Source organism: Anabas testudineus, chromosome 4 (assembly GCF_900324465.2).
Source record: "Anabas testudineus chromosome 4, fAnaTes1.2, whole genome shotgun sequence".
NCBI lineage: Eukaryota > Metazoa > Chordata > Actinopteri > Anabantiformes > Anabantidae > Anabas > Anabas testudineus.
Genome location: NC_046613.1, coordinates 16,088,050 through 16,102,820, shown reverse-complemented (window position 1 = coordinate 16,102,820; position 14,771 = coordinate 16,088,050). Strand labels below are relative to the sequence as shown.

At 37.7% G+C, this 14,771-nt stretch overlaps 1 protein-coding gene across 1 annotated transcript; it reads left to right on the top strand.

Annotated features, from left to right (window-relative positions):
- The first annotated feature begins 8,165 nt into the window (after nt 1–8,165).
- srek1ip1 (SREK1-interacting protein 1) lies at nt 8,166–12,165 on the top strand. Its single transcript, XM_026344180.1, has 5 exons — nt 8,166–8,272; nt 9,158–9,205; nt 9,638–9,796; nt 10,214–10,292; nt 10,657–12,165. Exons 1-5 carry the CDS (start codon nt 8,260–8,262, stop codon nt 10,892–10,894), a joined length of 537 nt encoding a protein of 178 aa, XP_026199965.1. The 5' UTR covers nt 8,166–8,259; the 3' UTR covers nt 10,895–12,165.
- Nucleotides 12,166–14,771: the final 2,606 nt, after the last annotated feature.

Here is a 14,771-nt window from a genome sequence, read left to right as displayed (position 1 = left end):
GCAAGAGCAGGGAAACTTGTGGAGGCATGTCTGTCGATTTCCATTTGTTATGGGTTTACCCCAAGAGAAAATCTAGTTTGTGTTGAGAAAGTCAAATTCGTTTTCAGCAAGACAAGTGTAAACACCTAGTGGTTTAAGTAGCAGTGTGGATCATCCATCCGCTGAAAGGTGCTTAGGCACTGTTGTTGGCTGATTATATGGCAAGCTTAAATACTCATGGGAAAGTAATAAACTCCTGGGAATTTAACAGACTAAAATAAACAAAGTCATGCACAACAGTTTCTCCAATCTAATGTGCTAAGACACTATTTTAAAATAGCCAACATTCACTATGTAAAATTCAATCCATTCCTCTGGTCTTTCACATAATAAATACAATAAATAAACATCTATATATTCAAAGCAAGGCAGGCATGACTATAAGCAACTATGATCCATTCATCCATTGAAATAACAAATGAAGGATCAGCTGTAACAAGGACACCTCATATCCTGGAATTGTCATTGAAAGAACTGTTGAAGGGAACTCTACAGTTGTGCAAAAGTACCTCCCTTTAACCTTTTCATTCTTCTGTGATCTTGCTTTTATGTTTGCTTTCATCAGGTGATGCTGTATACAGGTGATACAAAAAACAGTCATCAAATAAAACACAGTCTGCATGATCTAAATGGGTGAAAGTAATTGTTCATGTGTTAAATCCAGGTTCTACAACATCTCCTGTTTTGATTAGAAGAAGAGAATACATAACTATAAGATGCTTCAAATGTTTTCCCAATGACCCTTAACGAAGCACTATAGTGCAATGTATGTAGTAGTGTTGGCGGGAGTGTCCTGTAGTTGAATCAAATATGCAGCTGTGGCATTTGTCACCAATCGTTGTTCTTATTGACTCTCAAATATCAAATGTACAGAAAATAACAGAAATTATTGAAACATGGAACAATTTGACGTACTGGCCCACTGGCTGTGTAGTCGCAGTAGTATCTTTGTAGCATCTAGTCCTCCATTTCTCTTTCTTCTCCCACACTTCTTATGAGAAATTTACTGTCCCCTGTTTAATGACAAAAAACATAACTTGAGTATCCATCATGCACTGGCTTTACAGTTTCACATGGACTTTATTAAACACAAAAGCACTCCCTCATTCAAGCATCTGGAGCTTGAATCAGACTCTGCTAAAAATAAATTACAAGTGTTATACTATCCTCTGCTCTTAGCATGATGGGATCTTTTAACATATAGAGTCTGTAAATTACAGTGGCTTGCCAAAACTCATAAAGGGAAATGTTTAGGTTCAGGTTGTCAAAGTGAGGATATACATGTGGGTGAACAGACGCACAGACATAAGGAAAAAGTCAAATTCCCTTCTCTGACTTATGAAGGGAAGTTTTCAGCTATGGCGAAGATAAGGGGAGAAAGACAAAGATATTAATGGTGTTGTAAAATTTATGAGATGGCACTGAGAGAATCAGGCATGTAGCAAAAAAAAAAAAAAACAGGGAAGAGAAAGGCAAACTGGCAGATCTCAAGCAGAATAAAAACAGAGACAGATCTGGTGGAACAATTAAACTAAGTTTTCAATGATGTATGTGATCTATTTTGGCCTTGTTACAAATGTGATTCGCCTTCCCTCAAACACACACTCGTAGAGGAACATTCAAAACAGATGACAAATAAATCTAGATAAATTTAAGGAGATATCATAAAAGATTTCATTGCTTTTTATGTGAAGAGCGTATAACTGAGGTCTCAGAACAGTTAGAAGGACAGTCATAAAAGGTTTTACTGCTGGTATGCAACACATTTGGGAACGAGTCCGAATTGAAGAACCAAAAGAGCCATATCCAAACTGCTGAAGACAGCTACTCCCAACAGCTACAGCAAGAAATTGCTACCTCAACATCTGACAGCTTTAACAAGTGGTCCCTGTTAGTTTTTAATCTGATACATAAATGAAATACAGAGTCAAAATTAGGCTAGATAGAACATTTGTGTGTGTGTGTGTGTGTGTGTGTGTGTGTGTGTGTGTGTGTGTGTGTGTGTGTGTGTGTGTGTGTGTGTGTGTGTGTGTGTGTGTGTGTGTTACTTAAAAAAACTTTTTGCTGATTAAGACTAGGTTTTAGGGTCAAGGTTTTGTTTGGTTTTAGGATAAAGTTTAGGGTTAGGCATTTATTATGATGGATGGGGTCAGGGTTAGGGCTTGGAAATGCATTATGCCAGTGAGTGAGTGTGAGTGTGTGTGTGTGTGTGTGTCTGTCTGTCTGTCTGTCTGTGTGTGCAAACATTCCTGCCTGGCCCTCTGTGAATTGTCCATGTTATGTTTGACTTCAGACTTACACATTCTGTCATGGAAAAAGGCAAATTGCAGTAAACTCATATCCACACTTACACTAGTATTTCCAGTTTTACTGCACGCATTGAAGAATATATTGCATTTGACATCACGTCTTTAAAAATGCTTTCAAGGGCACAATGCGACCACATCAAATATTTTGTTCTGACAGTTTCTTTCTTAACGTTTCTTCTTACTCTCCTAGCAACTTTGCAAATACAAAATTTCTGACTCACCTTTGTGGCTGCGTCCAGTGAGAGGCATGCTTATTAACAGTATTATCTTGCCTCTGAACATTAAAACCTCTACAGCTGTCAGACTTATTTCTCTTTCCCGGCACTGTTATTCTTCTCTCCATTTCTTGGTGTTCCACTTCTTCTTCCTCTGCCTCTTCTGTTTTCTTGAGATTTCACATGTCTAACAGTCACAATCTATGTCTTGTACTGCACTGGTGAAGTTTGCCACCTCTAAGGTATACAGATAAGTAATGAATGAATGATGGAAAACAAAAAGCTATTTTCTTTCCACCACTACCATTTGTAGCCTTGACTTGCATCTATTGTTTGAGACAGAGGCAGAGGAAGAAAGAGAAACACATTTATTTGGACACACATATCTGCACTGGCAGCACTCACCTTATTACCAGTTTGCGTCAGGAATATCCATCAAATCAGAGAGCGTCCCATTTCCCTCCCCATGCTGCCCATCTCTTTTCTCTACAATGCATTGAAGTGTTTTTCTCTCTTGGTCCTTTGTGGAAACTTGTCTGTCAGCAGCTCACAAAGGTTTGGGCTTTGTGCTGTAGTTTGCTGCAGGAAATGTCGGAATTGGTATGAGAAGAGTCAAAGTGGGACAAAGGGTTTAATGGGATGCAGAGATGTACTGTAAGTGTTTATGTAAAAATAAACCCCAACTAATGAGCTAAATGTTGTCTATGAAACAGAATTATGCAGGAAAACAGAAAAATCCAGGGAGATACATACATGCTCAGTCAAGCGTGATTTGATGGGGGGGAAACGAGAGACTGTGGTTTTACCTGCCTCGCATTCCAAACCTCCCACTCCATAAGCACTCTGGTTAACCTAGATCTCCTCCACATCAAAGAGCCCTCATTACAGAAGCCATCACACATGCACAGAACGATTCAGGGCGGGAGAACGAGAAAGAAGGAGAGCAACCACGCTTGTACTGCAATCACAACTATCATTCAAAGCAAATCAGTTCCAGCTGCTGTTTGCCTCACCTGCAAGACATGAACAGTTTCAGACAGAAACACAAGAAACAGTTAAAGAGTTCCAAATGAACAATGTGCAAAAAGATTCCTTATCTTTCCTTTTTAGTTCAAGTGAAAGTAAATGCAGGCCAAGAAGATTAATGTTAAGAAATCAGTCTGTGGTGGGCCAGCATAAAGGAGTCTTGCTCTTTTTCCTCACCTCTTTTGTTTTTCCTTCTGAAAGGACGCCAAAGAGAGTTCCCTTTTCCTGCATGGCCACCCAGGCATGATGCTTGTGCTTGTGGTAGGAACATTGTGTCAGGTGGTGAGGTCAGGAGATACTGCCACTGGCGCTTGAGGTCAGACGTAGGTTTATTTTCCCAGGCAGGCCTCTATCCAAAAACATCCTCCACAGCGTCCCTAGAGTCCACCAGGTGCTGACCAGACAGAACCTGTGAGCAGCACAAGAAGAACTGCTGTGAGCTCTACAGATTCTTTCATTCATCTAGTTTATAGCTATTCATTTACATTTACAAATAGGGCATGCAGGGTCACACACCCATGCATGGATTACCAATAAACCATATGGTTGACATATCTTGGGGAGCACATCAGACCACCCATGGAACAAAATGCACTGTAGATCATTTTTTTATTTGTTATTCACATGGCTTTATCAGTGACCTGTAAATGCTACAATAACAGTAGCCCCTTTCTTTTTCTCTGCTATAGTTTCCACTTGTGTCATATCCTTAATCTACCTACTGAATAGATTTACTGAACACATTTGAATGCAGTTTAATAATAGAGATGACTAATCTACCATACTGGTGTAATGTAATATATAGTGACAAGATAAGTTCATGTTGCAAGCCTCATTTTGCATCCACGTATCTCCTTGAACAATCCAGAATAAACATTACTGGGGCAAAAGCATAGCCCCAGAGTTATTTCTGTGTGTTCAGTCTTTGTCTGCTACTTTCAACAAACATTACATAATTGCCTAAGACACAGTATAACTCTCTCCAGGCCTTTCCAAAAAGTTCTCTACATTTTTAGCCCTGTTAATTGCATGTTTCCAGGGAAGGAAACATTGGTCCATTATTCAGTTCGTTCACTGCTTTTTACTAATAGATTTAAAAAGGAATTTTCATATTCATCCTGGTGGGCAGCACAGTGATGCAGTAGTTAGCACTGTCACCTCACAGCAAGAAGGACCCTGGTTCAAACGGGTGCCTTTCTGTGTGGAGTTTGCATGTCTGCATGGGGTCTCTTAAGGTACTCCGGCTTCCTCTCACCTCCATGCATGTTGGGTCAATTGGTAACTTGCCCATTAGTGTTTATGTGAGTGTGAAAGGTTGTCTCTGTCTCTGTATGTCTGCCCGGTGATGGACTGGTGACCTGTTCAGGGTATTTACTCCTCGCCCAGTTGTCATAGGCTCAAGCACCCCTGTAACCCATGAGAGATCAAGCGGTTAAGGAAACGGATAATAATTCTTTAAATATGACGTTTGTGCTTTTATTTATCTACCTTGTCAATAATCAGATGGATTACAATTAAGTTTGGTACAAATATTCATTTCGCCAACATAATAAACTCTAAAAACTCTGGTGAACCGCTGATTCCCTGTAATACCACCAGCAAGTCAAGCGTCACTGAACCTGTAAGACATCATCTTAATATCTGCTGCTATCTTCTCAGTGTAATGTAGCTGATCCAATGACTCCTGATTTCATAACTTTTCTCCAGTGCCACAATGAGGTGCACAGTGTGGTAAAATGTAATACACGCATTGAGATCCATATAAGAACGAAATGTAATTGGAAATCTCTTACTGTAACTTTTCATCTAATGCCATCATCAGGTCAGATTAATAATTTGTCCAATACTTATGGCCAACTAACTGCAAAACAAATAAATCTCCCACATCCTTAGCTGTAGCCATATGTTAGCATGCTAAAATTCAAAACCAAGAAGCTTTAGCATGTAGGATTAACGCACCACTGAGTACAGTATAGCTGGCTCTTGTCTTTATGAGTCTTGTGGGAACTTTGAGAATAAAACATTTCAACTTCTTGAAATGAAGATCTTACAAAAAAAACTATTTACTGTTTTATACTTTTTGCTGTGGGAAAATGTCCCTCATGCCTAAACATCCTGCTCCCTCCAACCCAACTCTCTAGACGCTTGCTGGGGTAGCGTACAACAGGCTGACAACAACATTCAGACTGGGAAAAGGGTTCATGGAACCACCAGAGCAGTTTGTTTGAGGTCGCTGTTTGAAGCTGGGTCTTTGACGTGTGTTTGTGGCACAAAGATGTGAATAATGAAAATGTTTGCATGCAAGAGCTGGCATACAAGGAAGTGCATTTTAAATGTAATTCACTCTGAACAATCCCAGCTGAGTACAGACTGTTTTAATATTTTGTTTTCATCTTTGTTCATAAACACATTTATTAAAACCATTTTTAAATTAATTGACCTTAGTGTATCAAGGCCATTACTCATTTTAGTTGGAGGACTTCACAAAGCCTGTCAAAGAATTGGACTCACAATAACGACCCTTCAGTTTCCCACAAATTAAATTGAAGTGTCACATTTGACCCGTATTCCCATAAGACACAAAAGTTTTCCTTTTCACAATTGTTCAATGACTAACAAATGCTGTAGAGACATTCATATCTTTTTGTGACACAAGATTTAGTAACTATTCTCTTTATTGATGAAGTATATTAGAAATTATGTCAAACGTCTGGATAAAGGAAAAATAGCAGCAGTAAAGCAACTGAGGAATAGGTTGATGAGGCTGATGTTCCCAACGTATTACATGTCAATGAACCAATCTGAGGTTAATTAGACGTCATTCAAGCCAGCAACCACCTCACTAAAACAAAAAAGGTATTATTACACAACTCTTTCTATACCCAAGTAAGTAAAATAAATATGATGTTGGACAATAGTAAAGGTAAAATGGCTCTAACACCACTGAATATGAACGTAATTGTTTTCTTTTAGGTGTTTTTTGCACCTTCCAGTGGTTGAATAATGAACTTACCATTACTATATAGCAAGGTAGACTGAGGTATCTGACAAATACTCTTTGTTTTAAGCTCTCGCCTGAAAATATAAATGAATCAGTTTGTTTGTTTAAGTCGTGGATAAAGGCTTTATATTAATGGGATAATGGAGTGCAACATTATCAGATAAGACAGATTACTGTACCATAGAATAATGTACAAAGGAAAGAAAATTATTGCAGCATTTTTAATGAAACAAAAACATAAGCATCATTATATTAGAGCACTGAAAAGCCAATGTAATATCTGTCATAATAAAATCTATCTAAATCTATCTGTATAAGGGGAACAAAATCTCTTGGAAATTCCAATTTTGCGTAAGCAGCAATTTCATGATTCAGTCATTTGGAGAAAACAGCAATTAAATTTGATGGGAAAGGCCTAAAAGACAGAGTGATGATGACAAAACAAAGTTACTAAAGGTCCACAGAAGTTTTCATTTTAAGTCATGACTCAAATTCATTAATGGGAAAAACTTCACCTTTTCCAAACATCACCTATGATTCTCATAATGAAGCCAACAACGTGCATTTATACCTGATCTGTCAATATAGTTACTGCAGTTTTCTCCTGCAGTTTTCTCAGTTTTAACCATGTAAACAGAGAATGTAAGCACAAGAAGAAAAAAACTCAGGTGAGCTGAAGTGGCTCAAAGTCCTCTGTCTGGGTGGAACTTTAGAGCTGTGAGGCTGCTTATCATGAGGCATCATCCGCTTAGGTAACACCTGTAATAATTTCAGTTTTCATGTGATTTACAGTACTAATTTAGACAGTCGCTGAAGCAGATGCATGATCAAAAGCCTAAGACTGAGCTGACGTGTGTGTCACAGACATGATGATGAGAGCATGTCTGGGGGCCCTGCATCTGTTGACATTTTCCATCTGCCAGTGTGGGTCTGGCTGTCTCCATTTAACCCCTAACTAAAACCACAACTGGTTTTACTGGGATAGCAATCAAGAATGGGGCTGATATTACTTGTGTGTTTTTTTTAAAATACATATATATTTGGGTAACTTGATGCAAGGGAGGAAGAATGGAATTGCTCAGGATCAGGGATTGTCACAGAAAATAGACTTTGAAGTGTACTGACTTGTCTGAACAGACACACACATTGCACCACTAAGTTCAGCTTTTAATTTAACTTTATTGTCCCAGGGTGGGAATTTGTTTTGCAACCAGGTAAAATGAGCATTTTGCTACTGTACATAAGGCACAAAACAAGTGCATCTGGATCTGCATTCAAGCTCATATAAAACAATGTGCACCCCTGACTGCGTGGCTGAAAATACATAAGGTCTAATACATCTTAGATAACGCCTCTCCACTGGGTTATTGAAACAGCATTTATAATACACACAAGTATACACATAAGAGCTCAGCTACTACATCATGTATGTAAATAGCCAGCTTTTACATGGTTTTATAAAGTGCTTCAAACTCCAGTCCACTTGGTGGCGGTAATGCACCAGTGATCCAGCAGTGAAGCACAAGAACACGCAGGAACCTAAAGTTTGGTGACACTTGTTTCCGTCCGGACTGTTTAGAGCGACGGCTCCTGGACGTTTGGTTGTTTCGCGCTCCAACAATAACAAGATAAACCCAGTTTGCTAGTTTTTGGTTTTATCGAAAGCACCATGGCTCTTCCAGGTATGTGTTGATAAAACCATTTATTCTAATCTACATTTTGCTGTTTTCGTGTGGAAATCCGCGAGACGGTGGTGCTAACTCTACACAAACAGACCAAACTAATTTGTAATAATCAGTTTTGTCATTAAATGGTAACGTTATTTTCAGCTTTAACGAGAAACTGTTTCCAAACAAGTTGGTTAATGTAACGTAAGAGGAAAATAATAAGTACAGCTAAATGTTAAGTTAAAGCCGTAGAAACGTAAATCAAAGTTTTAGCTGTGGTCGTTTTTTTTTTAAACATATGCATTAATGTTTAATCCAATCGTTATTGGACCTACATGTATATGTGTAAACTACGATGGAGTATTAAGGCTACGAGGAAGATTTACTCAAGTTTTAACTTCGAGATTTATGTCGAAGTTTCGAGAATAAAGCGGGAATTATCAGCTTTGTGTAAATGAGCTAACGCTAGTGACATTGTACTTAAACTGGTTTTAATAACAAGGGTGTTAATTGACTTTTAGCTCATAGACACGATCTGATAATAGGAATTAGGACTTTAGATTGTGCCGCTGATTGTATTTGTTCAGAAGGAGAAACATGTGCTTCACCCCTTTATACAACCTCCTCCAGGTTTGTGTGGTTTCTCCTGAACAAATTCAATTATCGGCACAATCTAAGGTTATAATAATTATTACCACACTGTTATAAACTAAAAAACAAATAATACATATGTTACTAAAAGCAATTCTGAAGTATGTCACTAGTTTATTAACACAAAGCTGGTAGTTTGATTTGTTCTTAATATTTCAACTTATAAAAGAAAACTTCCTCAGTGACTTAATATTTTTTTGTAGTACACAAACTTTAATCGCTAATAAAAACCTCTTTACTATCTCACAGGTCCTAATAAAGACAACATCAGAGCTGGGTGCAAGAAATGTGGATATCGTAAGTAAAGTTTTGACTCACGAGTTCAGTCCAAAGTTAATTTAGTTTGTTTTTTTCCTGCTTGTGTTGCTGTTAATCTTTTTATTAACCATGGCAAATGCAGATTTGCTAACTTTAAGGTTTTTAAGCTCTACAGTGCAACTTCGATCAACATATCACACACACATATAATGTCTTTAGTATAATACAACTAGAAATTGTAGTAAATATAGTCAAAGTATTAAAAAGAACCGGAGGAAGTAAGTTGCCAAGTTGAACCTTCAATAGTCATAGTCCTTTTGTGAAAGCTACCAAGAAACCAGTTTTTGTGTTTCTGGTTGTTGTAATGTAAAAGCTTAGAAATGGATATATATGACCATCATAGTACTTTTTAAACCTCAACAATGTGACTGTCTTCACTGATTCTTTCTACTGCTTCCGTCTTTTTGTCAGCGGGCCACTTGACCTTTGAGTGTCGAAACTTTGTCAGAGTTGATCCCCAGAAAGACATTGTTCTGGATGTAAGCAGCACCAGCAGCGAGGAGAGTGAAGATGACATACCTGTACCTCAGCGCAGTGAGAAATTGGGAAGAAGTGCTCAACAACCTAAAGGCAAGGAACACAACCCTTACAAGCTTTTTTATGTACGGGGATGCACAAAACATATTAGATAAAAGGCGGTGAGCTCAGCATTAACTTTAAAAATGGGAATTTGGGAAATTGGGACCGTGTCGCTTTGGTAGGAGCAAGATTAAGTGGGGAAGTGGGGGTGATTCTATCTTTCTCTACTTATTTTAAGAGAAAACTGTTTCTACTTTCGGCACTGAAGTATTCACTGCCAACAATTTTATTTGGGAAAACACAGTAAATTAATGAATTCTCAGTCTGTGATGATATGGCATTCATTGCTACTATTAAAGTAATGGATTTTGCAGATGTTAAGTTTCTTGCACATTCTCTACTAAATAAGAAGCTACTTTACCAGCAAAAAGTGTCTTGATTGTTCTGTCTACAAACTTTGTTTGTTAGGTTCCCATGATCATGATGACGACGACAGAAAAAAGAAACACAAACGTAAGAAGAGCAGAGATAGGAAGTCAAGAAAGAGGTAACTTTTTTCCCACTTGGCAGCTGGTTTGTTTTTGCATTGACGCTGAGCCTTCTGACATCAGAAACATAAATAGCTTTATAGAAACACACTATTTCTTAGTTAGTGGATATTTTAAAATGAATATAACCATACTTTACACTTTATGTAGGTGATTTTTTTTTACAGATAATACCTGACCTATAATTTAAGTCCAAGTAGAACTGAATTATTTCTGTCCAGCTAAGTGCACATGTAAACTCGTTTTAGTGATTTACTTTGAAAAACAAATTAGTCAGACTGACCAGAGACTTGTTGGACTCTACTAGTCATTTTATAGGTTTGTCACCTTTCAGTGATTTACTTTACATTTGTTACTTGCTAGATCTGTTTCGTCCTCGAGTGACAAAGAGACCACAAAGAAGAAAAAGAAACGCAGCAAGTCCTGCTCGTCTGATGAGGAGGGCAGGAAGAATAAAAAGAAACTGAAAAGTCACAAGAAGAAGAGCAAAAAAAACAAACAGGAGCATGGGAAACATCACAAGAAGAGACAGAAGAAAAGAAAACATGAGTCATCTTCCTCTTCTTCTTCCAGCTCCAGTGAGTCCTCAGACAAAGATTGAGACAACTGAACTGTGCTCTGTCTCTAAAGGTCCAATATTTATTCTCCAGTCCATGAAAAGTGTGGAAACATTGCGTAAATAATAAACCCAGTTTTGTACTATGTGAATGTTAAAAAATATTCCAATGCAGACAAAGGGATTTGAATTACTACTTAAGTGTAAAAGAAGTACTTGGAACACTGCAATTAACCTTTATACACTGGCACAAGTACAAACACCAGTTGCGAGCCAGACAGCAAATATGTTCTGATATCATGTTTTTCAGTTTTGTTTTTCCATACCCAGTAACATTTCACATTTGACTGTGTTTGTATCATGCAGTGGAATCATCAGTGATGTGGTACACTCCCTTGCCATATAAACATAAACATCCAATCAAGACATTCAAAGAAAGGTCCTGGATATATTTAGTGTCATTGATCTTTTTCTAATCTCCAGGAAGCTGTTAATTAGTTTTTTGTTTTTTATACAAAAACGAAACATTTCTTTGGAATTGTATAATAAGCATTTTAAAGTCAATTGTGAAACACTTTCACATACTCTAAACTCTTTGGATGACTGGGAAAATGGCTATAGCTCACACTGAACTAAATTAATTTTTCTTCTGAAACATTTGAGAACTAAAATTGACTCAGCTTCCTTAAATATCTTGTGTCTTTTTTCTGGACCTCCAAGTGTTTTTATTTTATTTTTTTTTGTAATAAACATATATTTGTATCAAAATGTTGCTCTGTTTAGATTTAAGAAAATTGCTAATAATGCCATTACATGAAGTGACGTGATTATTTTTTTTAATATGATGTTAATAGGATGTCTTTTGACATTGTGATGGAATAGAAGCAGTCCTATTTCCAGTAGAGGGCAGCAAAACCCAACATATGTTAAAGCCTAAGTGAATTGTACAGTGGTCTAAAACAAAAAATATTCAGTAGATTGAGGGCAAAGGTGTGGCTCAAGTACATACGAAATATTACTTTAACATGCTTTTCCTTAATCTAACTAGTCCATCAGTGAAGAGGCTGAAAACAATAAAATCTCTTGTATTTAGAAAGGACAGTGCTGGAAGAGTAATTAATATACAGCTCATTCTTGTATGAGGGGAAAGTACAACTTTTTTATAACACCATGGTTTCAAACATCATCTCTTAACTCTCTTGCCCCATCATCATCACTACTGTAAACATTGATACTGTGCTTCAATAAAACAATAGAAAGTAGATCAAATAGTAAATGGAAAGGGGGTTTCTAAATAAAAGATACATTTAATTAAACTCTTTTATCTATATCTGTATGTTTGTTTCATGTCATTTTAAAAATAAAAAGCATAACATCATATATCGGCAGTGAAAAAAACTCAAAACAATGAAATACACCCATCTGTCATAATTCACTGTAGCTATATTTTCTCCACCTAGCGGTGGTAGTGTGAACATTCAGAAACTTCTCAACCTGATGAAGTTGCTGCCAGAATCATCTCTGTTGTAGGTGCAATTGGGACAGAAGCGTCTGGGAGTGTTGCGAAAACTCCTGACACTTGTTTGATTTGCTAATTACAGAGAAGCAGTACTCTTTGGCACGACTCCCTGATGGCAGAGGCACCTGTGTCAAACATCAGTCTCACTTATTACAGTAAATGTTCTGAGGGAAATTAACAGAGGACATTCAGCATGTCCTCACAGGGAGATCCAATCCACATGCAGGCTTTAGGACATAAATATAGCCTACTGCATAAACACAGTACAGTATAGTATACAGCAAGAGATGCATAAACAGACCAAGAAACCACATACACATTTTAATTTAAAACAATGTTATAAACATTTAAAAAATTATCTCTAAAATGAATTCAAAAGACTAATGGCACACACAAACACACTTTCCTGTCAAAGCCTGTAGGAGAGAAATGCCTCAATACCACCCTCTCTGAAGCCTCCGTCAATCACCTATGGGCTATGGCACCATTATGTAAAAACCATATAAGGAGCCAATATCACTAGTGATGTCATCCTTCTACCTCCTCGCCTTCTGTTTACCTTTGTACCATGACGTGATAAAGCAAAAAGAGCCGCAGTATCTCTCAAACCTTACAAATCATAAAATTATGAAAGCCCTTGTGCTTTGTTGGAATTGGGCTTAGTGACAGGTGTTTATAATAGCCCCATTAAGTTCACTTTGCCTAAGGGAAGGGAATATTGTTTTAAACATCTGCAGCATCCTGACAGCTACATGCATGGCTGCTGATCGGAGCCCAGCAATAAGACAAGATGTATCCAGCTTCTTTATCTTTTCAAGGTTTATAGTGTACTGTAGATAGTTTTTTTTCATTCTTTCTTTTTTTGATAAAAATTTTTTTAATGGTGCTAACAACTAAAATAAAACCAGTCAAGCAATCCGCTTATATGTTTCACAACCACAGAGAAAGTGGCTGACGTGGGGAAGATCCCATTAGTTAGCAAAAGCAACACTTTCTATCACCATGGGTGTTAAGGATATAGTTAGCGGGTTCTGTTCGAAGATACAATAAAGACAATTTTCTTTAAAGCTGTTTTGTACAAAAAATTAAGTATAAAAGCAACTTGTTCAGGTTTTATAGTTGTTTATCCACCAGATTATTTTCTGGCCAGGTGCAGTGACTTTGTGGTGTGTTGTGTCAATCAGGGCATTTACATGCACTCCAGTAACCGGATTACAATAGGCTTTCTCGGGAAAGTTGTTGTTGGAAACCTGGTTACCGTAATCTGTGTAGGGGATTAGAGAAACCAGATTTCCCGAGGTAGATTTCTCCTGAAGATCACTGATTGCTCTGCCATGTTAACGAGTAACCGGATTTCTAATAAGCTTTTTGCAAGAGCGCATGTGCAAAGCAAAGGCTGCTGACACTCACCACCACAACAACAACAACAACAACAAACAGCCTTTATTTGTCATATGTCACATTTTACAATGAAATTTGGTCCTCTGGGGAGCTAGCGTGAAGTGTCTTGCTCAAGGACACACCTGGAGTCTGTGATGGGGTTTGAATCCCGAACCTTCTGTATCTAAGGCCACTGATCTACCCATTGAGCAACCAGGCCACAGTACTACTATCAACTGAGCAGTGCTGCGGGATGAATGGAGAGATCATTAGATGGAGCGACAGAATCTCGTGTTTAATGTGAGGTTGCCAGACAACTAGTTCAGATTCCACAAAGTCACAGCATCTGGCAAAGAGATTGTCTAAGAGCTTAATAATCAATTGACAAAGTGATAGTGTTTTTACTTTTTTCATGTAATTCTTGTTAAGAAAGCAAAGAAGCACATTCCCAAAAAATGTCAAACACATCCTTTAACTATGTTTTAATTTTCATCAAGGTTAAACATGTTACAATGAGTGAGCACAGAGCAATAACACCACAGTAATGAGTATTGGGCGCAACATTTGTGTGGTAGTATAGTAAAGTATAGTGTCTGTATTGAAAGCATTCATGTCTGAGTCATGAAATAACAACACTGTTATGTGCATTCTGCACAACATATTAATACTGTGCATATTCTTAATAAACTTAAATTAGACAGTAGTAAAGTGTTGCCAAAAGAAACTTGGGAGAGTGTAAAACTTCATAATTGCCCAGATGGTAAGAGGACAACTTGATACAGAGGAGCAAATGAAGCTGAAGGAGTGCTGCCATGTGCAGCCACACTGAGAGAACCATATGCTGTTTGTATAAGACAACAACAAGGTTTTCCTCTTTTCATCAGCTCATTGACTTTTATTGAGCCTTTTGGGCTGTAGAAGAGCAGAGAGAAAATGGTTCTCCACTGAGCCATTTAAATGAAAATGAGATGGTCAAAGTCATCTTCAGAAGAGACTGTCAGCAAAATAAGGGCGATTCAGCTT

Excerpts from the sequence above, each read along its gene's own strand:
- srek1ip1 (XM_026344180.1), top strand. Across the intron at positions 9,797-10,213 it reads AAGTGCTCAACAACCTAAAG|GTTCCCATGATCATGATGAC; the intron begins GCAAGGAACACA and ends TTTGTTTGTTAG. Across the intron at positions 10,293-10,656 it reads GATAGGAAGTCAAGAAAGAG|ATCTGTTTCGTCCTCGAGTG; the intron begins GTAACTTTTTTC and ends GTTACTTGCTAG.